This window comes from Engraulis encrasicolus, chromosome 13 (assembly GCF_034702125.1).
Source record: "Engraulis encrasicolus isolate BLACKSEA-1 chromosome 13, IST_EnEncr_1.0, whole genome shotgun sequence".
Taxonomy (NCBI): Eukaryota; Metazoa; Chordata; class Actinopteri; order Clupeiformes; family Engraulidae; genus Engraulis; species Engraulis encrasicolus.
Window position 1 is genome coordinate 48,355,444 of NC_085869.1, and position 27,603 is coordinate 48,383,046.

General features: G+C 44.3%; 1 protein-coding gene across 5 annotated transcripts in view; it reads right to left on the reverse strand.

Moving 5' to 3' along the window:
• pikfyve (phosphoinositide kinase, FYVE finger containing) overlaps window positions 1-27,603 on the reverse strand; it is a 44,871-nt gene that overhangs the window by 3,651 nt on the left and 13,617 nt on the right. Inside the window, exons 7-42 of one of the 5 annotated variants that reach the window (XM_063214108.1) lie at window positions 27,019-27,045; window positions 26,354-26,443; window positions 25,856-25,994; window positions 24,088-24,153; window positions 23,365-23,522; window positions 23,035-23,146; window positions 22,596-22,743; window positions 21,112-21,276; window positions 20,371-20,433; window positions 19,895-20,024; window positions 19,000-19,180; window positions 18,353-18,427; window positions 17,923-18,030; window positions 17,352-17,492; window positions 16,795-16,921; window positions 15,255-16,117; window positions 13,956-14,615; window positions 13,715-13,834; window positions 13,356-13,456; window positions 12,739-12,810; window positions 12,190-12,361; window positions 11,640-11,818; window positions 10,660-10,773; window positions 9,660-9,768; window positions 7,046-7,200; window positions 5,972-6,071; window positions 4,251-4,311; window positions 4,010-4,150; window positions 3,578-3,698; window positions 2,927-3,022; window positions 2,667-2,750; window positions 2,264-2,361; window positions 2,052-2,111; window positions 1,385-1,561; window positions 894-997; window positions 456-653 (exon numbers count right to left, since the gene is read on the reverse strand). In XM_063214108.1, the coding sequence (XP_063070178.1) occupies window positions 456-653; window positions 894-997; window positions 1,385-1,561; window positions 2,052-2,111; window positions 2,264-2,361; window positions 2,667-2,750; window positions 2,927-3,022; window positions 3,578-3,698; window positions 4,010-4,150; window positions 4,251-4,311; window positions 5,972-6,071; window positions 7,046-7,200; window positions 9,660-9,768; window positions 10,660-10,773; window positions 11,640-11,818; window positions 12,190-12,361; window positions 12,739-12,810; window positions 13,356-13,456; window positions 13,715-13,834; window positions 13,956-14,615; window positions 15,255-16,117; window positions 16,795-16,921; window positions 17,352-17,492; window positions 17,923-18,030; window positions 18,353-18,427; window positions 19,000-19,180; window positions 19,895-20,024; window positions 20,371-20,433; window positions 21,112-21,276; window positions 22,596-22,743; window positions 23,035-23,146; window positions 23,365-23,522; window positions 24,088-24,153; window positions 25,856-25,994; window positions 26,354-26,443; window positions 27,019-27,045 (5,515 nt within the window). Of the gene's footprint in view, window positions 1-455; window positions 654-893; window positions 998-1,384; window positions 1,562-2,051; window positions 2,112-2,263; window positions 2,362-2,666; window positions 2,751-2,926; window positions 3,023-3,577; window positions 3,699-4,009; window positions 4,151-4,250; window positions 4,312-5,971; window positions 6,072-7,045; window positions 7,201-9,659; window positions 9,769-10,659; window positions 10,774-11,639; window positions 11,819-12,189; window positions 12,362-12,738; window positions 12,811-13,355; window positions 13,457-13,714; window positions 13,835-13,955; window positions 14,616-15,254; window positions 16,118-16,794; window positions 16,922-17,351; window positions 17,493-17,922; window positions 18,031-18,352; window positions 18,428-18,999; window positions 19,181-19,894; window positions 20,025-20,370; window positions 20,434-21,111; window positions 21,313-22,595; window positions 22,744-23,034; window positions 23,147-23,364; window positions 23,523-24,087; window positions 24,154-25,855; window positions 25,995-26,353; window positions 26,444-27,018; window positions 27,046-27,603 lie in introns of all 5 variants that reach the window. The other 4 variants (XM_063214110.1, XM_063214109.1, XM_063214111.1 and 1 more) reach the window with 4 other exon arrangements.

Genomic DNA, 27,603 nt, shown 5'->3' on the forward strand with positions numbered 1-27,603 from the left:
TACGCCCGAAACGTCTGTGATGTGAGGCGATTAAAAAAGAAAAAAGAAATCTGAAGAGTGCTTCTTTATTTACTTATCTTTGAGAATTGAGCTTCTACTTGTTCTCATCCAGCAGCACTCCCTCGTCAAATCAAGTCAAGTCCAATTAATATACATTTAGTATGATGATGGCAGTGTATAGAAAAATGTCTCCAATCTCCCACCCCAGTCAAGATGCAACACAAAGGTTATTTTCTTAAATATTTTTTATACATTTAGTTCTTTATACATTTAGCTCTTTATCTTTCTACAAGTAGAACTTTTTATTGAGGTTGGGACAGAGAATGAGTGGGACAGAGACATGTGACGGGGAAGGATCAGGAAATGATAACTTTGTAGCCTGCAAATTCATGTATACAATTCTGGCATAGAAAAAACAAAAGGATTAAGTATGTGGGTAAGTGTATGAGTTTTACCTCGCAGCTCTCCTTGCCCTGCTCCGTCTTGACGTTGCGGTTGCGTAGCGAGCCCTTCAGGTCGAAGACCTGCGCCATCTTGCGGCCGTAGAAGAGGTTCTCCATCACCAGGAGGTCCAGCTTCTTCTCCGTGTTGTTCTGCGAGTTCTTGTAGCCGATGCGGTACACGCCCAGGATCTTGGCCAGGGCCGTCGGCCGCTAGAAGACATAACATGATAAATAAATGAAGTGGTCTCAATACAACGTCTTTGAACCACACAAGGGTGTGCGTAGTTAACAGAGTTTGAATCTGTTGTGAAAGGTGGCCACCTTCAATATAGGCCGAAAGTGCAAATCCTGGTTTGTGTTCAGAGTACGGCCCTTGGAGGACTTCATCAAATTTGAAGTGGGCCGTCGAATGAAAAACGTTCCTCACCCTTGTTCTGCAGTAGCACTAACCTTCTGCTGCACAGCGCCCGTGATGTAGGTGAAGTAGTGCGGGGCGAAGTCCAGGAAGGACTGCACCTCCAGCCTGGGCATCTGCTTCAGGATGAAGCGGTCGTCTGGAGGAGGAGGGAAACACAAACACGGCCGCGGTGTAAACATTACGTTTTCTAAGTCTGCAAAATATGTGTAGATCTTTGTTCAGCAGCACCACCATATACAACAAGTGTGTTGGTTCTTTGTCTGCTGCCGATGACACACAACACACACCACGCACACACGCACAAGAAATAAGAAAGAAAGAAAGAAAGAAAGAAAGAAAGAAAGAAAGAAAGAAAGAAAGAAAGAAAGAAAGAAAGAAAGAAAGAAAGAAAGAAAGAAAGAAAGAAAGAAAGAAAAACATACATAAAGACAGAAACACATGTAAGGCCATTTCAACCACTGGCTTAACCCCCTCTCTCCAGGTGTCCGGTCCAGGTAATAACAGAGATACAGGAGCTGCTCACCTTCAGTGGCGTAGAAGACTGCACCCGACTTCCCGCCTCGCGCCTGCCAGTTGACGCAGTGCGACAGCGAGCGCACAAAGTCCTCCTCCGTACTCTCCATGATGACATCACGCATCTTATGGAACTCCTCCGCGTAGTAGATCCGGCAGTAGAACTTGGCGTTGGCGTCCGAGAACTCTGTGGTTGGAGGAAGGAACACCAGGGTTAAGCTACATTCACACACGATGCTACTTGTTACTCACTTCTAGAATACCCGCTTGTTCGCCACTCACTCATGGAACGTGTGCTTACATTTCCGCGGGTTTAACTGTCAATCAGTGTAGCAAGATTGGGTGGTTGGTTGGCAGGGCCGTGTGAAAGTATCTTTAGTTCTCTTGTCATTCTAAAAGCACACCATGTGAGGTGTGCACAACAGTTCAATAATTTCGATCAACAAAACAATTACAGCCGTTTCCGCCTACTCTTACATATGGCTAAAATGACCCTGATGACGAAGATGTGACCTGGCTGAAACAATAAAATAAAAGTCGCATAGAAGTTCTGAGCATGCGATGACAACTGTGAGGCAGAATAAAATGTAATCATCAACCACAATGTACGCAACAGCACAGATGGACATGATGGAGATGTGGAAGATGGAGAAGGGAAGAGAGGATGGTTCACTTACGGAGTTCTATGTGGGGATTCCCCGCTTGCTTCTTCTGCTTATCTCCCCCATCTGTCTCCTCTGTTCACACAAAAATGATTTAGAAAACCTTTAAAATGGTGGGATGTTGTTAAACAATATTTCAATTTTATTCCAATATTCCAAAAATATTCCACTCTCCTATAATTGTAATGAAATAAGCAGTGTGAGAGTGGCATATCAGTATGACTCACTGAGGGGGTCGGCATCCACGGTGCTGCTGATGCGGAGCTGGGAGCTGATGGACTCGTTGGGCTTCGCCGGGCTGCTTTTGGCGCGACTCTCTCCAGCACTGCAGGAAGCAGTTGAAGCACAGCAAAATTCTAGTTCACCAAGTGCTAAATATGCCATCCAACGTGTAAGTGCACACTTGGGGTGCATTTCTTTGATGGTTGCAAGTTGCTAACTACTAACAACTACGCTTTCGAGAAATGCACCCTTGATTTGTGAAACTACTAATACGTAATTGCTGCTGCTACCGCAACATGTGAGACAAGACGATTACTTACGAATGTCAGTATAACATCTCAATGTGTCAAAATGTCTCTCTCCAACAACAGTTTGGCACTGCAGGTGCGTTTGTGAGGTTTGCTGTACCTGCTGGTTTGCGTGGTGTCCTCGGTGCTTGGCTTTGCAGTGGTTTTGGAAAGCTCATCAAGGGCCGTCTTGTACTCCTTACAACTGCCAGAGTGCAAAGAGGACAGGTCATGAGAGAGGACACCAAAATCACAACACTGTGTGTGTGTGTGTGTGTGTGTGTGTGTGTGTGTGTGTGTGTGTGTGTGTGTGTGTGTGTGTGTGTGTGTGTGTGTGTGTGTGTGTGTGTGTGTGTGTGTGTGTGTGTGTGTGTGGCTCACCTGAGAGCGAAGGCAATGATGGAGCTGGGCTCCCTCTCACACACAGCGATGGGGACTCGCTCATGCTCATACATCAGATAGTGCTTATCCGGGTCACTAGTAAAGCACAGGAGAGCAAAGACATCTCAATAACGTCTGTAAAGATTCTCATTCATCCAGGTCATGTTATCCAAAGGGTTTAGTTGTAAGTAACTGGACAACTCCTCGGAGATTAGAAGACGTTTGAAAGACTAACTGATGAGGCCCCTTGGATGGAGGAAGGCAACCCGCTCCACTTGCTCACAACTAAACTCTTTGGATATCTTGTTCATACATTTACAGGGACTGCTCGTTTAAGCTTGGAAAAAGAATACACACAAATAAGCAAAACAAAATCCACTGACAAGTATTTTCTTACTGCAGATGGGGTCGCCGGCGGGCCTATTCACTATTTGCTGAAAATCCCCAACTACATTATAACAACATTGCTATGACAGTACCGAGAGCCTTAAGTAACAGATTGAGGTATAGCCATTACAATTTTGGTGACAGTAAGGTTATAACATAGGCTAGGCTCCTACTTACAATAACCCATCTCAACATTCAAAATTGTCAACATTATCTAAAAAAGTGCCATGATGTATTTAGTCATGGAGTGTGCTTACTACTTACAATGGGAATGGAATGGGGTTGTAACTGTTGCCAGGTAACAGTTGGGCTAGAATGGTTTTCATGGTGGACTTCTCCTTAACCTGGCTGTCATTGGAGCCCAAGAGATGTCCGTCAAACACATCTGAGGAAAAACACACATAAACCTGATGAGAAAATCATGTACATGAGTAGTGTGAGGGATGCACGCACATCCGGTAAAACAGGTGCTGGATCAAACAAAGCAAACAGGTGTATAGGTCAGGTGTATACACCTGACGAGGACCGCCTGCGGTGGAAACGTTGTGTGCCAGGTTAGGGTTAGGGATTGTTTTGGTTTGAGCACAGTTTAGCCTTCTTTTGCTATTGTTAGGGTTAATATGAATGGAAGGGCCCCACAAAGATAGAAAAGGCCCTACAAAGATATTACGGTTGTTTTATGTGTGTGTGGGTTACCTTCAGGGAGGCTGACTGAGTCCTGGTCCATAAAGGAGGGTCCAGAGGTGATGGTGTCAGAGGCCCCCGTATCCCCCGGCGACGGCAGCTGCAGGGAGGCGGAGCCAGAGCTAGAGGGGAGGGTGCTGAGGTGGCGATCCTCTGGAGGAGACAATGGGATAGGGCAAAGACAACTGTCAATCACGGGCCGACAGCCAATAAGGACGCAGCGCCATAGTGACGTTCAAGGGAATGGACTCACCTTTCTCTCCATTCTGCACCATGGGGGAGGGGTTACGAGGTGACGACTCCAGGGCACTTGTCTGAGGATCAACAAACAGTTAACAGTTAACATCCAGCCACTGAAGTAATATTAATCTAATTCAGCCAGTGAGTGACTCAAGGGGAGTGAACACAGTTTACACTGTAGATGCCAATTCAACCAGGTCCGTAGAGAAACCAGGTGAACTGTGTTAACAACAGCCAATGCAATATCCAGCTCACTTCTAGTGACACAGTACCAAAGTACCAAATACAGTTAGTGACTCAATGGGCGTGACCTGGTGATGTACACAGTTTATAAACGAACAAGTCAGTCAGTCTTTCAATAAGTCTTGTATCGAACAGGAGTGAGCCCAGGTAAAAGGGATTCAAAAGACTCAAAAGATTCAAAAAGGTTTATGCACACTTTGTGGACTTTGTTATTTTTAAGTAGTGAACATGTTTTTCATCTAAATTCCAAAGTCTGAATTCCAAACTGAAGGAAGTCTGCGGTAGCACCACCTAGCACCAAGGTGTGCATGGATTCGAGAGTATGACAGGAAGAGAGTGGGAAAGAGAGATGGGGCCAAGCAGGCTAAGGACGGAGGCTGGACTCAAACCTGGGTCACCATGGACATGAAAGCCCATATGTGGGGGCTACTCCAGATTAGATTAGATTAGATTAGATTAAACTTTATTTATCCCCAAGGGGAAATTCTTTTTCCAGTTTGCTCTGTAGATTAAAAAGAGAAGTAAAAATAAAAATAAAAATAATATAAAAATAAAAAAGTAAAAAAGTAGATAAAAATAAATAAGGTGGTCATGCAGAAAAGTCCAGGAGTTTCTCTTTGTCCTTAATGGACATATTATACAGTTGCATGGCTCTAGGGACAAATGATTTCCCCAGTCTGTCAGTCCTGAATTTCAGTGCTCTCAGCCTCCAGCTGAACACACTCTTTTGTTGGATGATTGTGTTGTAGAGTGGGTGCGCCTTATTGTCCAAGATGGTGAGCAGTTTGCTCAAAGATCTTCTATCTGACAATGAAGTGAAGTTCTCCAGCTCTTCTCCCACAACAGAGCCAGCTTTCCTCACCAGTCTGTCAAGCCGCGCAACATCTCTCTTCCTTATGCTTCCACCCCAGCAGACCACTGCATAAAAAAGTACACTGGCAACCGCAGACTGATAGAACATAGTGAGGAGTGTGTTGCACACATTGAATGATCGTAGTTTCCTCAGGAAGTATAGCCGACTCTGTCCTTTTTTGTATACTGCATCTGTATTGGCAGACCAGTCTAGTTTGTTATCCAGATATACCCCTAGATACTTATATGTGCTTACAATCTCCACCTCAACACCATCAATAGCGACAGGTTCCAGAGCTGGCTTGGACCTCCGAAAATCCACCACCATCTCCTTGGTCTTTGTGGTGTTGAGTTGAAGGTGGTTGATTTTGCACCAATGCACAAAGCCTTCCACCAGACTCCTGTACTCCCCCTCCTGCCCCTCCTTTATACAACCTACAATTGCAGTGTCGTCAGAGAACTTCTGCATGTGGCATGACTCTGTGTTGTAACTAAAGTCTGAGGTATACAAGGTGAAAAGGACAGGAGAGAGCACAGTACCTTGGGGCGCTCCTGTGCTGCACATTAAAGTGTCTGAGAGGCACCCCCCGAACTTTTGAACTGAGTATGTCCTTATGGAGGGCCTTATGGAGTACTGACCTTGCTGTCGTCTGTGGTCTGGGTGGTCCGGTGTCGTCCAGGGCTGGGTGGGACAGACAGGCGCTTCCTCCCCTTCTCCTGCTGAAAGAGGTCCTGTAGTCTGGGATTGACAGATGTACAAAATTCCTGTCAATAGTGTTGCGTGTGGTTGAATAAATGTAGTACTCCTTAGATGCAATTTCCAGCATTCCATCTAGTCCATTTTAGGGTGACTTGTTAGACAAGGCAGGCAAATATTGTGTGTGTGTGCGCGAGCGCGTGTGTGTTCAGTGCGTGAGAGACAGAGAGAGGTAAAGTTTGAGTCAATCGTTCCCAGAGTGTCCTCCTGCCCTTCAATAACTAATAGTGCCTTGGTCTGTAATTTGTAGTGGCTGCCTTTTATTACCGGCTGTTGCCAGAACTGTAGGGTCTCACAGAGGCTCCGTTTCTTGATTTGTGCAGTTAAGCCGTTTGAACCAGGTGTAAGATCAACCTTTGGTTCCATTGCTTTGCCAGTGGTGTGCTGCAGACAATACTCCCCTCATTTTAGTATGGCTAGTAGTGTGACTGACTTTTTACCGGCTGTTCCAGGACTACAGGGTCTCACAGAGGCTAGGCTCATGTCCCAACCTTTCCCCATCGCTTTCCATTCATTTCCTGTCACATTCTTCACTGTCCCCATCAAAATAAGGCTAAAAGACCCAAAAATACAGTATAAATATAAAGTGCCATGTTCTGGAGTGGTTTCACTGACTTTTTACCGGCTGTTCCAGGACTACAGGGTCTCACAGAGGCTAGGCTCATGTCCCAACCTTTCCCCATCGCTTTCCATTCATTTCCTGTCACATTCTTCACTGTCCCCATCAAAATAAGGCTAAAAGACCCAAAAATATAAAAAATGCAGTGGTCTGGATTTGTGCGACTGCCTTTTTGCCAGCTGTTCCAGGACTACAGGGTCTCACAGACCCCAGGTTCATGTCCCAACCCTACCCCATCTCTTTCCACTTATTTCCTGCCCATTCATCTCTATCCCTGTCCTAATAAATTACGGCTAAAAGACGCTAAAAGGTACATGGTGTGACTGCCTCTTCTTACCGGCTGTTCCAGGACTGTAGGGTCTCACAGAGGCTCTGCTTCTTGACCACCACGGACTCCAGCACGACCTGCAGCTGCTGGGGAGACTCCAGAGCCGTGGCCTGCAGACGAGCCTGTAGCTTCTCAATCCAGCCACGCAGCTCTGCCTCCTCCATCTAGACATTACATTACATTACATTAATTTATTTATACAATAGTTAGATCCGGTCAATTTATTTTGCGATATCTGATTGGATGAGACGCGTTCTACTGTTATTCTACGCGTCGGTATGGAGGATTATGTCTAGGTGGAAATCATCCCCGGAGACTCATCACACCTAATAATCACTCCGCCGTGGATAGAATGTAACCAGGGCCGCGCATTTTGAACTCGCCATCATTCTATCTCATAGTCTACTGCGGAGAAAGTGAATGTAACCAGGGCCGCGTAGTTTGAACTCACCATCATTCTATTCCATTGTTCTATGCTGGACTAAGTTGGGCGCACGCACGCCCGCATGACAGAGACACGTATTCCAGTTGGTAGCTGGATTCTGGATACCTTAAATATCTGTTCATACACGGAAGATAGTTTCAAACGGGAGATATGCGGGACAACGGACACTTTTTTGACACAGCTACAGAAAGGCTATGTCAGTCTCCTGCAGTGTATGAGAACCGCTATAATCGGATCTCATTTGCGCTGCGGGAGAGGGAATGACGAGGAAGAGCCCTTAAAATTCCCTTCAAAATATAGCCTAGGCTATCAGCAAAGCTTGCCATCCACCACGTGTAAATCAATTAATAGTAGCCTACAAAGTGGGCATCTGGAAGCAAGATACCGTGTGCCATGCAATTTAAAATGATGGCCGCTTGGAACTGGAATGAGTTGCCTTTTAGTTTATTGGGAGGGAAAACGCGAACCCATCTCGGGTTCGCACCCACATCAGACGTTTGCCTATGAAAGTGTTTCAGCAGCAAAGTTGTAGCCTGCAGTAGCCTAAAGCAGACATCGGGGTATCATAGGCCTACAAGGGATTGATTTGTGTGGTTGTGCGTGTGAAAACAGCGCTCGGATCTCATGCGGCACTGGAGAGGGAAAGATGAGGTGTGTCTTTACGCAGCTATCAGCAAGTTTTGTGGTCCACAAAAACGTGAAAATCAATGTCGGCCAAAAGGCTTATAAAAGAAGGCATCTAACTAAAATGTTGAAGTTGCACAGTGCTTTAATTTATCATGCATCATTTTAGTAGGCTGAGCTAAGCCCAGTCGCAGTTCACACAGAAATGCACTTCACACAGAAATGCACTTCACAGCGTTTCATAGAACTTTACGCGCTGGCGCTGTCAGCTCGTCATTGCATAGCAACCATACAATCAATTCGGAACTACTTTGCTTACCGGAGCAGGTAAACAAAGTATGATGAAGATAACTAATAAACATGAATTCGAACATTTATTCTGGTATTTTGTTGGCAATTGAACTATTGTATAAAAGCAATATGACCCTCGTGGTCGGGATGATGTGCACTGACATCCTCCCTGGTGTGATTGCCGACGGCACTCAGCCTTCAGCTTCGCGCCAATGGCCGAACCACACCAGGGAGGATGTCAGTGCACATCATCCCTCCCACTCCCACTCTTGCTTAAACATGACATCACAATACACATTACATTACAGTACAGTACAAGGCATTACATTACAACAGTGGTTCCTTTTTCTGCTGGGAACCCCTTTTGGACCTAAGAATATTTTCATGACCCCAATCCACCCATATTCCAAACGCAAAATTATTTTTTGTTAATTAAGAATTTTAACTTGAAGGTCACAGGAATATTGGATGCATTTATAATAGCTATACAAGTGAACACTGTAAGTAACCAATTAAAGAATTATGTGAACCAACTGTTAAACAAGGGTTTTCAAGTTTTCATACAAAATCTTTTCTATCTGCGATCCCACTGCAGTACCTTGATCCCCAGTGTGGGAGCCAATGCATTGGCTATTACATTCAACTTAGATGACGCTTTTATCCAAAGCGTCTTACAGTTATTTAGATACAGGGTATTGGTTACAGTCCCAAGAGTAGTGTGAGGTACAGTAAAGTGCCTTGCTCAAGCTATGGATATAGGTGAAGGGAGAGGTAAGGGTGGGATTCGAACCTCCTCCCACCCTCTGATCTTAAGTCCACATGTACCTTGGTTGCCCCAAAAGACAACAGCACAATGGAAATCAAAACATATTCGTAGTTTTCAGAATATTGACACATTGCAATTTGGAAAAAAGCTCTTCCAAGTGTTTTCAGTGCGTTTCTCAGTAACTATCAGTGAAATCAGTGTTTTGACATTTGAATTTAGTATGGAAATACCCAATATTAATAACCCAGTTTATGAAAATTCCATTTAAATGGCTTTTATTTAGTGTGGGGGAAAAAGCTTAATTTAAACTGAGAATATATACTGCAACTGGAAAATTTTATGTCGCGCATATTGATTATTAATCCACAGCTAAGAAATGAAATGTTGGCACTGCAGCATTTCCTAGATTGCCATCAGCAAAGTACACCCATCCATCCTTTCCATCAAAATATTTTAAAGGCATGATTTTCATACTGCACCGCTGAGGGGACACTTACGTCTTTCTGTGCAAACAGATCCTCCATCTTCTCCTCTCGAGTCTTGCTGAAGGTGTCAGTCTTCAGAGAGGTGAGACGGTCATCTATGGCTAGGTACACTTGCGATACCCTGATAAGGAGCACACGAGAAGCTTACTATGACTGAACTCTATTAAATCACTGTAAATTTGACTAATGACCATTAGCTTCATTGTAAGAAGACCATCACCAAATTCACATCAACCAAACCAGCAGAGCAGATAGATTCAGACTAAAATCCCCCGAAGACATGACTGATGAAGATCCAGGGTGATCGAAACATTACATTTTAATCAAATAAAGTTTCTTTTTTGGAGCAGATTTGGCAGTGGGCAGACCTGACTCCTTCAACTCATATAATGCATTGACGCGTCAAAAGCAATAGACCCTGTTTCATATCTTATCTATTAAACAGCATACAAACTAAGAGCTTTTGGTTAAAATGGAACCAAATGCTGCAGCTGTCAACAAGGGGTGGTCTCATGGTAGGGACACATAGGAGGCGAAGCCAGCGAAGCGAAGAGAGGCGAAATCCAACCGTCATCAGGTCGTTGCGGCGAGTCAAATGGAATGGAACAGTTATGTTGTTGATTTGATTGGGCCGCGGCAGGCGAATTCGCTCCTCATTTGCATAACATTAAACTTTCTTAAATAATTTCGCTTGCTTTCGCTTGTCGTCGCTTGTCTTCGCCTCTATCATAGGAATGAATGGCAAAGTTTGCAAATTCGCGTACGTGTCCCTACCGTCAGGCCACATAACTTGCCCTTCTATGTACTGTATGTACTGTATGTATCCTCTGGTCTGAAAGCAACCAAGCCAAATTCAAAGAATTTGTTCGCTGCAACCACACACCAAAGCCCCACTTAGTCCATGTATCTAGTAGTCTAGTCTCGCTTGCACATAGCAAATCCCATTTGAAGTGAAAGCCCTTGTGCACAAGTATCTAGTAGTCAAGTCTTGTTTAGTGTTGTGAAAACCCACTTCTGAAGGAAGTCCTTGAGGTCCTGCTGCATGCAGGGTTTGGCAGGCCCCTGGTTCCTGATGATGATCTTGGGAGGAGGCAGACAAATCTCCAGGAGACGCACTGGGATGTAGCTACAGGGAGAGATGAAGAGGTAGAGAGAGTGGGGGGGAAATAAGAGAGTGACATCAATAATGCTACTGATTTCTACCCAGTCGGCATGGTGGTATAATGCAAACATAGGGCATTGCATTTGGGACTTAAATCCTTTGCTAAGTAAATTCAGAGTGGATTAAACCTACAGTATTATTATAAATTGGCCATATACTGTAATCCCCATCTAAATTGCCATAAGAACATGCTAAATATGCCAATGATTGCTTTTGATTATAAGACTTTCCTTAAATACCTTATCAGGCAAAAGAGGTTCACAAACACCAAATCAATCTACCTTATTAGCCATGCACACTAACCCAGTTCATTTCAACGTTTTTCATGCTATTACAGGATTTCCAGTTTGCTTCCTGTTAAGACTGCCCATAGCCCTTCTGAATGATTTAATACTGGCAACTGCTACCTAAATAGTTATTGCAACATAAATGCTGTACTACAACAACTATCCACCTTATAATCCATAGTTAGAAAAGCGGTGCCATTACCATTTGGGTGTCAGTTGCTAGTGTTAAACCATTCAGAAGGCCTATGGGCAGCCAGCTTAAGAGAAACTAATGCCTCTTTTCCATTGCCGCTATTCTGGTAGGCCTAAAGCTCAACACAACGCAACTGGGCCGCCACTTTTTGCTTTTCGATTGAGTACAACACAGCTCAATCGAAGAGCAAAAAGTGGCGTCCGAGTCGCGCTGTAGGCCTACCAGAAAAAAACAGTGGAATAGAGGCATGTGAAGACAAGAAATCCTGTGGTAGCATGAAAAACGTTGAAATGGGCGAGGTTAGTGAACGTGGTAATGAGGTGGATATGGAAACATTAGCCGAGGCCTACCTGAAGGAGGCAACCATCTGGTTGTAGGAGAAGTACTGGTGGTAGTCCTTATGGATGGAGTGGCCACAAGGCTCCGCGTTGGCACGCCGTGTATACTGGTGGCCGTAGAAACGCAGCTCCAGGTATTTGGCAAAAGACATGGACCAGGAGTCATTGGACAGGGGCACCACAGGGGTGACCTATTGGGGAAAGGAGGGGTGTGGGGGCAGAGAGAGAGAGAGAGAGAGAGAGAGAGAGAGAGAGAGAGAGAGAGAGAGAGAGAAAGAGAGAGAGAAAGAGAGAGAGAGAGAGAAAGAGACAGAGACAGAGACAGAGACAGAGGGGCAAGGAAAAGGGGGTTCAGCTGTGGAAAGCATTCCAAATATTCCAAGAAACCACAATATACAAGTAATACCCCAATATTATTACCATAAACACATGTAACAACTATGCTGATTATAATCAATCATACAATCATTCCTTTCAATCATTACCGTTAACCCATATAATCACTGCATTTGCATTTCTTCCTTTATATGTGCTTCTCTGTGTGTTATGAAGTATGCGTTACCTGTTTGCAGATGCGGCACCAGGAGTAGTTGAGAATGGTGTGCTGGTATCCTGGCACAGGTGAGTCCAGCTCTTTCAGCACGATCTGGACACACCCGTTGCCATGCACGAACCTCCGGATGTGGTGCACCATGGGCGTTTCACAGAACATGCTGGGGCACTGGTAAGAGGGCCTTTTAATCACACACAAATGGACAGACCAACTGATTTAGAGGAAAACATGAACAATATGTCAATACCTTCCTTGGTTGTTTTTTTAGTGTGTCATCTTGAAAGGACTCCAGAAAAAGAGCACAGTTACTGTACATGCATTGGCTATTCCAGTTTCAAACGGAATATTGTCAGTATTCGCTTTAACAGCAGGGCCCAGAATATTCCATTTACATGGAACCGGTGTATTCCCGTAATATGGCTACATTTGGAGTTTACATGACTTGTGTACACACCGAATACTGCCATGGTGCCACCATTCCATTTAAAATCGGAATAGTCCTTGGATGTACAGACACTGTGGCCTATGTGATTTGAACCATGAGGACAATAGCCTTACCTGAAGCAGTATCTTTCCAAAAAGACACCAAGTGTCAAATCATTCTTCCCATAGAACTCCATTGTCACAATCCTGTAAGAATAAAAACACGCCATTTACAGTGAATAAAAAAACAATGCAAGCTCTGTCACTTTTCTACCATTCCATTGAGCCACATGAAATAGGTTATCATAAATAATTTACAGTTCACAGACTCTTACAACAGACTTGGTTACAACACAGTGTGTTTCTTGTGTACTGTGTGTGTGTGTGTGTGTGTGTGTGTGTGTGTGTGTGTGTGTGTGTGTGTGNGTGTGTGTGTGTGTGTGTGTGTGTGTTTCCTATAAAGCGTCTTTGAGAACCAGGAAAAACACCATACAAATAAGATCTATAATAATAGTAAATCTTCTTTGTATGGTGCTTTTCTTGGTATTGAAAGACACATTACAGGAAGTTCTCTCCCTCACACACACACACACACACACAAACACACACACACACACACACACACACACACACACACACACACACACACACACACACACACACACACACACACACACACACACACACACACACACACACACACACACACACACACAAACACAATCATTTATTATTAATAGTGTGGGGTTTACCATGGGCTGACGCAGGGGTTGGGGGCGTTGTTGGACTGTGCTGAGGAGCTGCTGAATAGTACACACAGGCGCTGATGGTTGCTGGGGTTCAGGCAGTCCAGCTACACGACACACAGACGAGGCAACACAGACAGCAGATGTAAATTAGCCTGAGGCTAACTCTGGTAAAACTTCTGTGAAGGCTAGATAAATGCCTGTTAAATGTAATGTAGGTGTGCCCTTTTCTTCATTGGCTTATCTTTTAGACACCGACATTGTACTTTAGCCATTCCCAAAGCAGTGCAAAACAGTTCTGTGAAACACTGCAAGACAAGCTTGGCTGCAAGACAAGCCCCCCACATTTGGGCATGCATGCCCACCCATGGGGACCCCGGTTTGAGTCCGGCCGGGGTCATTTCCCGGTCCTCCCCTGTCTCTCTGCCCCATTCGCTTCCTGCCACCATCTTCGACTGTCCTGTCAAATAAAGGCATAAAAGCCCCTAAAAAATATTAATAAAACCTTAAAACAAAAAGACAAGCTTTTCTGTGTAGAACAACCTTTAGAGAGTAATACTAGTATGGTCTTTCAGTAAAGGTTGACCAGTGACCACTTGGTCTTACCTTTGTAGCCCAGGTGATGTCGGCCTGCCCTGATGACGACTTCTCCTCCTCGCTGTCTGCCTTGACGGGCGCCCTGCTGCTCCCGCCGCTGCCTCCGCCGCCCTGGCCTTCCCTGCTGCCGTGGTGCAGGTTGGAGAAGGGGTCCTCCCTCTGCCTAATGCGACCCCCCTGCGCCCTATAGTCCGCCAGCATGCGCGCCAGCTCCTGGCTGGCGTTCAGCTGCTCTGCGATGCGTGTGCTGGCGAGCGGGTGCAAAGGCAACACCTGTATGGGCCTCCCCCCTCCTCCTACGACGCCACCAACGCCTCCTCCTAAGCCAACCACACCCCCACCACCACCTGCTCCTCCAACGCCTACTCCGTTAGCCAGGGACACGCCGGAGGCTCCCGTACCGCCCGCCCCGGGCCCTGCGCCGCCTCCGGACTCCTTCAACAGCTGCCTCTTGCGGCGTCCGTCCAGCTCCTTGAAGTCCTTGTTGAGGAGCGGCGAGAGGTAGACGTGCTCGGGGAAGTAGTCGCGGCTCGGGCAGCGCAGGCCAGGCGCTGTCAACAGGAAGGGCTCGCGGAAGCTGACGAACGGCGAGATGCACAGGATGATGTCCTTCAGCTCCTGCCGGAAGCAGCCCGAGATGGACTTGAGCCGGTCGTCTGACGAGGTCACCTTTTAAAAAGGTCAAAAAGGTCAAATGACACATTTCGTTTCTCATTTATCTCATGCGTAGATAGAAACATTACTGCGTCTAATGTAATTTAACTAGGGCTGGGAAATTGATGCATTAATTTAGATTAATTTATCACACAATGCGATTAATTAATTAACACGATTTTAAAAATTAATCGCAGTATAATATAGCTACATAGTTCTGGATTAGACCAGTGGAGGGCAGTATTACGCCTGATGGTGAACAGCCTGCTGAAATTGAGAAGAGTTCTCCCTTCTTTTAAAAATGTACAATATTTTTAGATTAAGCTTATTTATTGTAATTATTCAAAATCCATGTGAAAAAACAAAATTTTCACTGTTCTCAAGTCAGATATTTAAATGCGATTAAAATGCGATTAATTCGATTAATTAATTCCAAAGCCTGTAGATTAATTCGATTAAAAAATGTAATCGAGTCTCAGTCCTAAATTTAACATAACATAATGTAATATAATGTAATATAATATAACAACGTTAATTAACAACATTAGGTTTTATACGTTTGACCTATCCTTAGTGTATCAAGTGTAACAACAACACATGGCAAAGAGACAAAGAGCAATAAATAATCCAGTAATAGCGATAACTTTAAGGCACCTGCTCGGTGACGAAGAGTGCCGTGTCGTCCTGGAGCGGGTCGCGGAAGACACGCGTGGTGGTGGGCGCCGGGGATGAGTCGGAGGTGGACCCACAGACAGATCCACTGCTGTCCGGCCCACCTTCCACCATGTGCTGGACCAGCGTCCCGTCGTGCGGCCCGCTGCTGACGTCATGGTCCGCCATGCTGGCCTGCGCTGCTGCCTGGGCCTGGGCCACCGCCAGCGCCTCCTCGTCCGCCAGATCCTCCAGGTCGGCGATGAGGAAGGGAGGAGGCACGGCGACGGGGATGGCGGAGCAGAAGGAGACCGGCGTGGAGGTCTTGCAGCCGGAGTCGGCGTCAGACACGGAGGAAAAGGACTCATGGTGGCCCCCGTTACCGCCACCGCCCTCCACGGCTCTGGGGCTCTCCTGGTCCTTATTGGACGACTCGGACAGAGATTGGACTCTGGAGAGGGTGCCCCCGCTGTCCGTACCCTGGGAGAGGTCCACCGAGCCCTCCCTCTGCACCGGCGTCCCCTCACCGTCATCCTCCGCCATCTTCTCATCCCTCTCTCCCTCCAGCGCCTCACCTCCTCTTTCCTCCTCCTTTGCCTCCCCTCCCTCCTCCTCCTCCTCCTCTTCCTCTCCTGTAGTGCTCTCCAGTAAACAGGGGAAGGAGGTGCTCTTGGCCACGCTGGGGGGCATGGCGAACTCGTCCATGAGGAAGGAGATCTCCAGCTGCGAGTGGTACGCCACGCAGATCATCAGCCGGATGATGTCCTTGACGCGGGCCAGCTCGTAGTCTGAGGCGCCGCGCAGCTTGATGGTGCAGCCCAGCTGCGGCGGGCAGCCCTCGAAGAACATCAGCGACTTATGCTCGCCTGGGAGGAGAACAACACAGTTATTCCTCTTTTCCACTACAGGTTTTCTAATAGGACCACAGCTCGACACAGCGAGAATCGGCCTCCACTTTTTGCTTTACGATTGAGCTGTATCGTGCTTATGTTTAAAAGCAAAAAGTAGCGGCCAAGTTACGCTGTGTCAAGCTGTAGGCCTACCAGAAAACCTGCCTTTAGAGGATTACATGTAATATTTCACTTTGCTCAATATATATTCGGGTCAAAGACGTTTTTTGGGGGGCTCAGAGACGTCAGCTGGCGCAATGGCATCTAATGCCCATTAATTAATTTGGTGGTCGATATGCAGCAATGAATATGCTTATTAGACAGTACAATAAAGGCACTGGCAAAAATACAATAAAGGCACTGACTGTCGTTGCACCGGCCTGACGTGTGCTACTGCTGAATCATCACTGACCCACTCCCACTCATATTACAAATCATGTTTTAAATCATGTCCTGTGTTTGTTGAACACTGAACTGTTTATTGTAGCTGCGGAATGTTACGTTTGAAGAACATTTATGTCTTTCTACTACTCTCTGGGTGACTTTTTTTTTTTTAATTTAACTTTTCTCCGTTTTATCAATATATATACACATTTTAAAAAAATCAAACCAAAACAAAGGCCACAGAAGTTCAAACGGACATTGAGACGTACTGTTTGAGAGCTGGAAGGAGTGCAGGTAGAACTTGAGGCAGGTGCCGAGGCGAGGCTTGGTGAGCAGCTGGTCCATGGACATCACCAGGTCTCCCTGCGTCATGCGGCTCACGCGGTCCAACACTTGCTGGAATGGCCACAGTGAGTAACGTTAACATCGAAAGCACGTCATATCTAAACTCCTTTTTAAAAAAAAATGCAGTTAGGAGGATGCGTTTCTCACGTGAACTTAACGAGCAATTCATTTTCATGAAATAGTATGCGTGGTAGAAACATTCCAGGGCTTTGACATAGACATTAGAGTAATTGTATGGTAGACATTAAGTATTTAGACCCATTCAACCAAATCACATTGCAAAAAAGGAAATGGGAAAAAAATGTTACAGCATATCAGAGTGGTGCGACTATAAATGCAAATATTTCCTGGAGCTAGGTAGGTGCCTTTAGATAATTAACTAATAGACTAATTAACAAGTTGCCAAGGCTAACAGCATATCATAGCATGGGGCTAAGTTCAGGCATTATATTACACAGACATCCCAAGGCTGAGTGCTTACAGGTTTGACGTTGATGACGAGTGTGATGCCGTGCTCCAGCAGCATGTCCTGGGCGATGCGAGACACGGTCTTCTCCACTAGCACCAGGTTGGGCCGCACGTCAGCGATGCGCTGCACATAGTTCTTCAAGAACTCACGCTCCTGATGAGGAGGGAGAGGGAGAGGAGGAAACCATCAGGGTCTAGTGTGTGTGTGTGTGTGTGTGTGTGTGTGTGTGTGTGTGTGTGTGTGTGTGTGTGTGTGTGTCTGTGTGTGTGTGAGTGTGTAAGAGACACAGAGAAAAAAACGTACAATTCTTGTGCATTGTGCTTGTATTTGGAAGGGTCGAACTGCACACCAAGAATTTATCTTCTTTAAAGACAAATGAACTTACTCTTGAAACTTTTAAGAGCCACAGCTGCCCATGAGTGCTGAAAGCTTAATTTAAGACGGCTCGCCATTTGCTAAATGAAACAAAATGCGATGTGGATATGATAAAATTCTGTTAACTGTATGAGTACGAGCTACGGGATCTGCTGACTTAGATTAACTCTGTTCAGCTCAGCTCCAGCTCAGCAGCTGTATTACTCACTTGCAGCACGATTGGATCAATGCTGGTGAACTTGGTCTCCTCTCTGTACAGGTACTCAATGGAGCACTTCAGCAGTAAGATCTTGGGGTTTTTGATGTAGGAGTTCATCTACACACGTCCACAACACACAATGAAAACGTAGTCAGAAAACAAACAAGAATTTGGCGTGATTCAGGGTGTTTTCCCCTTGGTGTAGGTACTCTCAAACTTGTGCAAGATAGTGAAAATCTGAGGTACTCTTGTAAAAAATTGAAACCTTGAGTGGCTTAGATTTCCTACATCCTGCACAAGAAACATGTAACTCGTCATAACTTCTTTAATATCTCCATGAATTTTAACAACTAAAATTTGTATAGAAATGCTCAATTCACATTTACAAATGCAAAAAAACCCCTTCTTAACAGCGAAGTAGAGTGTAAAAGTAGTTTACCTTTTTGTGTGCAATGTTCTTTGTGCAAACAAAGCCATTCACAACAGTCGAGTCAAACTTCTTCCCACCTGAAACCTAGAAAAAGAAACAAGCAATACAGTACATGTATATGAACCCCACGTACCAAACAACCCAAAAGGAAAGTGAAATTCTCATTTTGCAGATTTAAAACTACCTGTGTGGAATGCATATTCATGGGCTTTTTGCATTTTGCGCCATTTTTGAGACTTAATTAGAGAGAACACTGAAGATCAGATAAGAAGCGAGTGGGAGGGAGAGATGGGGAATAGGTGGGAAATGACCCAGGAAAGGCCATATTCACACCTGGGTTCCCATGGGCAATAAGCCCATATTGTAGACATATACAGACACACAGTTGCATTAATGAGTTCACACCAGTGTCTAACCTCTTTAATGTGAACCAGCTGCCACATGTCCATGCCAATCAAAGTCAGATCTTTTCTTTTCTTTTTTCAAGAATTTCTTTCAGCTCCCTGGAGCTTATCTGTTGTCTAACCTTTATGATGTGGACCAGCTGTCCTATGTCCATGTCAATCAAAGATCTTCTCGTTTTTGCGATTTTTCAGTAAATCTACCAGCTACCTGGCGTCTGTCTCTTGAATGCGTCCCAACTGTAAGTATCAAACCTTTTTGATGTGGACCAGCTGGCGTATGTCCATGTCGTCGTCGCAGGAGCGCACGTCGGGCCGCACCGTCTGCACCACCTGACGCACCACTGGTACGATGATGTCCCTCCAGGACAGCGAGAGGGACTCACTGTAGAGCAGCTGCTGCAAGAGCGCCATCATGTGGCTGTGGTTGGCAGAGCTGGGGAAGGAAGAAAGAACAGCATTCGGGTGACTCTTTTCACCTTTTCACATGAGCAAGACAGACCATTATCCACTACAACCATTAACCATTAATCTTAGTAATAGTAGTAGTAGTAGTAGTCTATTATCAGTTAAGATCATGCTTTCTTCATTATTCACCATACAGTATTACTATAATTACAACACTAATATGGAGGCTGACCTTAAAAAAACGAGTCAATAAGTGTGTTTAATGATTACGTTTTTTGACCAGTTGAGTCATGACTGAAAATTGCCATGGGCCTGCATTCCACTCTCCACCACACCCAGCAGACCAGAGTTTTTTTTTCTGCAGCTACTGCACTATGACTGAATGTTGTCTTGTGCTTTCTTATAAAGCTGTCAAAGAAATTTAAACTACAGTACGTCATTTATAGGAAATTATGATTCCATCCAACTCAAAACAGTTTGACACAACATGGCCAACATAATTGTGCACGGTCTCTGTATCATGACTGAAAATTGCGCCCACGACCACAGCCTGAAAGTGTTTATCTAGTGCTACTAGTCTCTGACTAAATGTAAAGTAAAGTTTAATGTTGTCATTATTATGATTTGGTCCAACTTACAGCAGTCTTTGGTGCTACCGGACTATGACTATACTGTATACACAGTATGTACAGTATTACTTGCTCGGCATGGATTGCGATTATTATAATTTGGTCCAACTTACAGCAGTCTTTCCATGGCCTTCTTCTCTCCGTTCTCCTCCCTCAGCTGGTCCAGGGAGCTGTGGTGCCAGCCCAGTGGAGTGAAGAGCATCTCTTTGGCCTTCTCCTCCACTCGACGGTTGAATAAGGACTCTAGCAAGGAGGGGCGAGTAAAAAGGCAAGTAATTCCCCCTGAATTGTACTCTTCAACAGGTATTACTTCGTAGTTCATAACATTTAGCATATGTTTTTATTCTTAGTGGCTTGCGAACAGCAGTTTACAATATGTGAGGGACTTAAGTAAATACAGCAAAGCAGGACTAGACCTTACGGCAAGGAGGTTATGTGATCATCGAGTTTGTTATGTGTTCGTCTGAACGTGCATGTCTGTTTCTGTCCACCAGAGGGTGGAGGTGCGCTCTCTGAGCACTTTCCATTTTCAGTTTTATTTTCACGTTGCAGTAACAGGTAATGTCTTGAAAGGGTTTAGAAGTCTTACCTTTGATGAAGGCATCGCTGATGGAAATGTTCTGACCGCCATCCTCGGACAACAGGACCTCAGCTGTGACAGATTAAACATGCAACAATGAGAATCAACCCATCCGGAACCTTTGATTGAACAATAGCGATACCACCATGTTGTGAAATGACACAGTGAAATTGTAAAAGTAAATGTGATGAACTGGACGCTTTGCATGGTAAACGGTCAAAACGCAAAAAAAACACAGGTGTCCTGTAACGTCTGTTGTGTCATGTCTGCCTGATGTACTGTACTGTGAAGCCTGGTGTCAAGTGGTGATGAGTGCTAGCCTGGCTTATGCGACTGCAAGTCTCTTCAAAACTTTAGTCTGGCCAGGCAAACCATCTACTACATTTCTCCGCAGGAGGTGCAAAGGGCACTTCTAGCTGAAGTTCTTAAAATGCCTCGGTATGCTACTGGTTTAAGCTTCAATAGATCAGATCACCTATTCCTTCAGTCACCTGTTGACAGAATTGGTGCATCATTTCCTTTAACACACCCCATCGAGCCGTTAGAAATGCTCAAAATTGATTGCTTCCCCTTTTCATGGGAATATGAAATGTTGTAGATGTAGTTTGCCTAGACAGACTATAGTCTCAAAGAGACTTGCAGTTGCGTAAACCAAACTAGATGAGTGCAGCCCTGATAGGTAAAGTGTAGAACACTGACAAGGGGGCAGTGGTGACAAGCTTAGTTGGGAGGAGTGGGAGCTCACGCAACTTTTCTCGTTGGCGGGTGGGGGCACATGGGGATACTTGGCGGGCTTCTTGATGTGGAAGTTGACATTGTCCTGCTCCATGTTGAGATTGATGGAGGCCGCGGAGTCGCTGTCCACGGCCGACTGAAAACTGCTCACCGACGTTCTCTTACTGGGGCTTGAGGAACCTGAAACAGCGAACGGGGGATGGCTCTCGGGACTTCCTTTTTGTTTGATTTTTTTTGGAGTGATGAAGGGTAACGGGTATCGGGTAAGAAAAAAAAACTGTAACACCTGAGGTAAAAACGGCTTTCAGACATACGCGGAACTATGGAATTCTTCATACAGTTTTGTTTTATTTTCCCGAAGGAGCTTTGAGTATGAGCGCAAAGTTCCTGGTAAGTTGGTCATAATCTTACCAATATATTTTTTTCCTGTCCGAATGAAAATGCCTGGAGATTTTGATAGTAGGCTCAAGTGAGAACAAGATAACAAAAAAGAGAAGCAGAGGGAGTGACTGGGTGTGCTGTTGACGTTTCTTAACTTGTGACTCAACCAGTGCAAAAACTAGAAGAGTACAAACATCCCCAGAAAAAAAGAAGACGTCTCATTTAAAACTAGAAGACTGGTAACTGAAGACGACAATAAAGAATAAACAACTGAAGAGGACAATGAAGCTGTGAAAGGACAATGAAATCAAAGAACTTGATGCAGAAATCATCAAGAAAGTTCATGCAAAAAGCACGGAACTCAGTGTGTGAGAAGCCAAGTGACCAGCCCTCCACCCACGCACCACACTTTGACTGGAATATCCGAAATTGTGTGTGTGAACCGTGTCCCATCTCGCAAAAAAATAATCCAATTGTGTCATCCATGTGTGAATAATGCACTCCAAGAAATATCTAAATGTAAAAACGTTTTTTTTTTCCCCACATGAAGATGATGTCTGAAAACTGCTTATTTCAGGATCTCTATATTGTACGGTCAGCAGAGACCGCGATTTATATAGCAGGGCTGCATGCATGAGGAGGCTTGGAGCTTGAGGGCATTTCACTTTTCATCCAAAACGTCCTACAAGCTCCAACAAAACAAAGCTGTTTGTTCCTTACCAACGTACAGCTCATTTGATTGCGCTTTTAAAAAGACCATAAGATTATCACAACATTGAAGTTATCAGAGATGTTAAAAGTAGATGTAAGTTCAGGATGTAAGTACAACACAAGCACATGATATTAAACAGCAGCTACACCAGTTATTCCACTGTGCCTAATGAGGTAGATAGGCCGTATTGTTACTGTAAAACACCAATAATCTAGAAAAAGAGTCCACCACCAATTTGATACAACCAGCCCAGAGTCAGCAGACTGCAAGACAGGTACGCTGGTCTACGGGTAACTCAGTTAAGTTACCCGTGTTGGAAGGAAACGGTTTCTTTTTTTTTTACTTCTACTTCTACTTCTGGCATCTCTGGAAATTGGACAAAACGACCGCAACATTCTCAACTCACTGGGCATGGCGTACTCGTTCTCGTCGGCCAGCTGCTCCGTGTCGCTGTCGTCAAACTTGATGTCCTTAAACCAGGAGGGCTCCGAGTGACCCTCCAGGGAGTTCACGCTGTCGCTGTCAGGCGATGGCGTCTCTGAGAACTCGGTGTTCTGAGAAACAAACCAGAACAGCAAATACAGGGTAGGAAACAATGTTAATGACCACAACTGTGACTTTGTTTGATAGAAATTCAGATTACAAAATCAGACAACAGCTGTTAGAGCAGGCTTACTCATTGTAAAAGAATTAACGTTTTTTTATATTATTATTTTGTACATAAGTCCTGGCCCACAGTAACATAAGAAAATCAAACTTAAGTCACATGGCAGCAGACTGGGAGTGTTATCCATCTATCATTTACAAAAGGGAGCACATGTCACATGGTTGCCTGTTTGCCTCACCTGTAGGGGTCGGTAGAGAGCATACTCGTCACGGAAGATTTGATCATGATGGGTCACGCAGTCCAACCATCGGCCATCCACTAACGCTTGTCCAATAGCTATGGCCTGGGCTCTGGGTGTGAAAATTAGAGAGAAATGGATCTCAATTCAACAGATGACATTTAACAACATTTTCTGGATCTCAAATGAAATTTAAAATGTTTCACATTCAATAGTAATTGAACATGGCAAATTACAATTAGACAGTATCAATTTATTTACAATGCTTATCTAGATATTTAGGTTACGTTTGACTGCGTCTAAAAGCAACGTTTTGATGCCCTTCCAAACCTGCTCGAAACTGTGCCATTCCTCAAGAGCCAGTTGACCAGTTCTTTTCCCACGATGCAGTTGGGGTAGGTGCGTAGCCAATAGCGGTGGTCCTGAAACTCCATGCCCGTACTGTTGTGGCAAATCTTCTTCCACAGATCTTTCAGCTGAGAAGAATCCTGTGAGGTCGATCATACAAAATCTCCCTTTACAATCAACACCACTTCACTTACTCAAAACTCAAAGATGCATGTCACACAACTTAAAATAAGACAAAAGAGTAAACAGTGATGCATTAAAAGAGGCTTTGGCTCCCCAGGTATTACACAGTGATTGGGTATAAACGTGTCTGTTAGTCTGTATAGTGAAAAACCAAATGCACTCCAAGAAAGAAGTAACAGGCAGTGCACACGGACACCACACACAGTTTAAGATCTGTTTGAGGAAACGGTTGAGACATTCAGAAGTGTTCTCCAGTAAGAGTAGTCTATTCAGGAACAGGCAAATTGAGATGACTTGTAGCACTACAACAGAGAGGAAGAACATGCAGAAATTACTATCAAAAAACAAATTTGTTGTATGTGAATTGCACGCAAACTCTTATGTGTATATACTATGTGTTACTGCAAATTACAGAAGGGCTCCCAAAGATGGGAGGAAACAAGGAGAAGCGACACACAAATTAGGCTAGAAAGATAAATTCAATTGACAAGAGAGTTGCAACCGCACGTCATGCCGTCTTACCCTCATTATCCTTCTCCTCCATTCCGCTTTCTGGTCAACCCACTTTTTTTTTAGGCCTGCCCTACTCTGTGACGAAACAGAATTCATGGCACTGGTAATTTACAGTGATCTGTTAACGCCAATGAGGAACTTTTTTGCTTATTGCCATCTATGGCTTTGGGGTATTAGCGTACTTGTGCAGGATGTAAGCTAGTCTATGGAAAATTGTATGAATATACACATAAATGCTACATTTGGAGAACGACTAATAATCAAACATAAAATAAAAGTGTAGTGTAGTAGGATAAGCATCAGAGGCAGAGAGAGAGAGGGGGAGAGAGGAAGAGAGAAAGAGATATACTGTATACAAAATAAATAGGGAGGGAGGCAGAAAGAAAGACAGACAGAGACAGCAATGACATATAAATAAGGCAGTGAGAGTGTAGACCTCCACCAACACATAACACACAAACCAAAACGGTTTCAGATCTCTTTTTGCTTGTGCTTGTATAAATGAACTTTCCCATACAATCCAAAGAGACAAGGGGACAAGTTGTGTTGTTTTGAACTATTTTTGTTCACTCCAAAACAAGCTGTGGAAGTCTAAAACTTTTTACTTAGATGTTTGAGAGACTTGAGTGGCATTATCTTGCTTGTCTGGAGTCTCAACCAACACATCTGTGTGTGTATTTCTGTCCGTTGGCCACCTCATTAATTTCCTATTGAAACGTAGCAACATAGAAATCCATAAAAAATATTCAACAAACGCTTTATGGCCCATTCCATCTCTTCATAGAAAATAATTCTGTGTAAAATACAACAAATACAACTCCATACCAAACACAACTCTACTCAAACAAACAAATTAAAAAATAAACCAATGACAAAAACACAACAATGACCTCATTGGCAGAGCCAGAGAAAGTTGAATAGATGAGAAGGCTCACTCTGATTAGTTCCCATTGTAGCCAATGATCTTGCAGTTCTGCCTAGTTGGCGAACGCAGGCAAGTGGAAAATGAATGGGAGTCCATAGGTCTAAATGGTAAAATAAATTCTACAGCAATTTCCAGAAACCTCATGAATATAAAAACATCATGTTAGGAACTATGATTGGTATTACCTGTATGCAAGAGGCTGTATTGTTCATTTTTGAGGTCATTCTGAGCTGTCTTTTTGAGCTTTCGACCTGTACTGGCCAGCATTTGGCTAATTTAGATGGATTTTGGCCTCGTAAATTTAGCTTGCTAAGTTAGTATATAATACTCTAGTGGCACAAAAAAAATCTAAAAAAATACTCAAATGAGTTCTTTTTAGGACTAGCCTCAACTTTTCAGGGCAAATAAAATATACAATGAGAAAAAAAGCTCCATTGAAATCCATTCATTTTTCACTTGTCTGTGATGGTATTACAGCTAGTTGGCAATAACGAGCAACTTCCGTACATGAGCCTTCTCCTCTCAGATGGCAGAGCGAACCATTACAAGTATCCACCCTAGCACTAACCTTGTTCCACTTTCTATAAATGAAAATACAAAAAAACACCATTGCTACTAAAAGACAAAAAAGTGCCCGGAATAAACGGATACCGGTATTCCATAGATGAGAGAGACACACACACGAAGACAGAGAGAGACAGACACAGTAACAACCTGACTCTAAACCATGACACAGAAGGAGCAGAAAGGTAATAATTAACAGTAATCTTTTACGAGAGACAGAGACAGAGACATGGACAGAGAGAGAAAGTTATGGACAGACAGGAGAGGTCAGAGGTCATAGGGCATTACCAGGAGTATCTTCCTCTCCTCTTCACTGTGGTCTGGTTTGGGCGCTGCACGGCTGGCCTGGGGGCTCACCGAGCTGTCGTAGGAGGGCACCCTGGAGGACCCCGAGTGGTCCAGAGACAGGTTGGTCACACTGGCAGACCTGGTTATTATGGCAGAGAAATTAGAGAGCGCAGTCAACACACACACGCACACGCACACGCACGCGCACACACACAAACGCACACACACATACACACACGCTCAGACAGGTACGAGAGACAGGATGGTAAATCTGCTAGACCTCATTATTATGGCAGAATGAGAATCAGAAGCCCAAGCAACTTGGTGAGGTTTGTCATGTTTGGCGGGCCTAGTTTGGACCGAAAAATCTTCAGCAAACAATCATAACATACACACACACTTTTTTTCTGTTTTCAGTCACATGCACTACTGTATGTGCACTGTCAGTCAGTCAATGCGACTGTTAGCACACACTCTGTGTTGAGTGGGTAAACATACCTCTTCCTGGCTGGAGACTTGCCGGCATCCTCTTGCACTGCATTCAGCCTTGAGTTCAGTCCACTACCCTGGGATTCCTGATGGATGAGACTATAACACACACGCACACGCACACACACACGCACACACACACACACACACACCAGATGTGAGATGAATTTGGCATACATGTACAAGTAAGCATTCTAAATCAGCGGTTCCCAAACTTTTTCTGCTGGGACCCCCTTTTGGACCTAAAAATGTTTGTAAGAATATTTGTGCGATGCCCCCACCTCCCAAGACAATGGGCTGTCTCTCAATACTGTTAACATTTCATGTGAAATTTGCATGAAAGTAAAAACATTTATTAATCTTACCAGTGAACGGTACCTGCTCTTTGCACTCCCCCCCCAGCAGTACCGGTGAGACCCACCTATTAGGGGTCCGGGCACCCCAGTTTGGGAACCACTGTTCTAAATGATTTACAACACACACAGACATGCATGCTAAACATGCACTACCACACAAATCACTCTTTCTAGAATTCTAGAATTCTAGAGGTCTAGTAATAATTAAAACAAAAACATACATGCAAATGATGATACTCATTGAAAAAAAAAAAAAAATTGAAATCATGCAACTACATCCCATCAGGGCAGGCAGAAACAAAGTCGCACGAGACTCACTTCTTTCTCATTCCAATGGGAGTTTTTCTATGCATGGAGAGAAGGAAAAAGATTGCCTTTGAGACAAATTGAACGTGAGAGCAGGGGTGAGGGTGTGGGGTGGTTATTGGCACGGAGACCATGGATGTATATTAAGTACCTTCCACAAAGACAGAACAACACTGAATTCTCTTCAAAGTGGTTTATCAGTTCTGGTAGGCATGCACTTTCAATTAAAAAAATGAAAGAAGACACAGAATAAATAAAGAGATCCTGTACAAACTTTTGAAGTGACAGAAGTTTAGTACTACAGTACTACTATAAATAACTGTGCACAACTTTTATTTATTACATCACATGAACCCCATGGGATTGTGTTTTAAAACAATATCTGAAATAAGATTACATAAATTAAGGTACTTATCCAATTATTAAGCAAAAGGCTGTTAATTCACTCTACAACACAACCAAAACAATGTTTGGTTCTTTATATCATGCATGATTTAATATGGATGTCACGTTACCCTACTGACAGCCTCACAGGTTAGTCATAAGACTGAGACTGGCACAAGATAATGTGCAGAACTTCAAACCTCCTTAATCTCA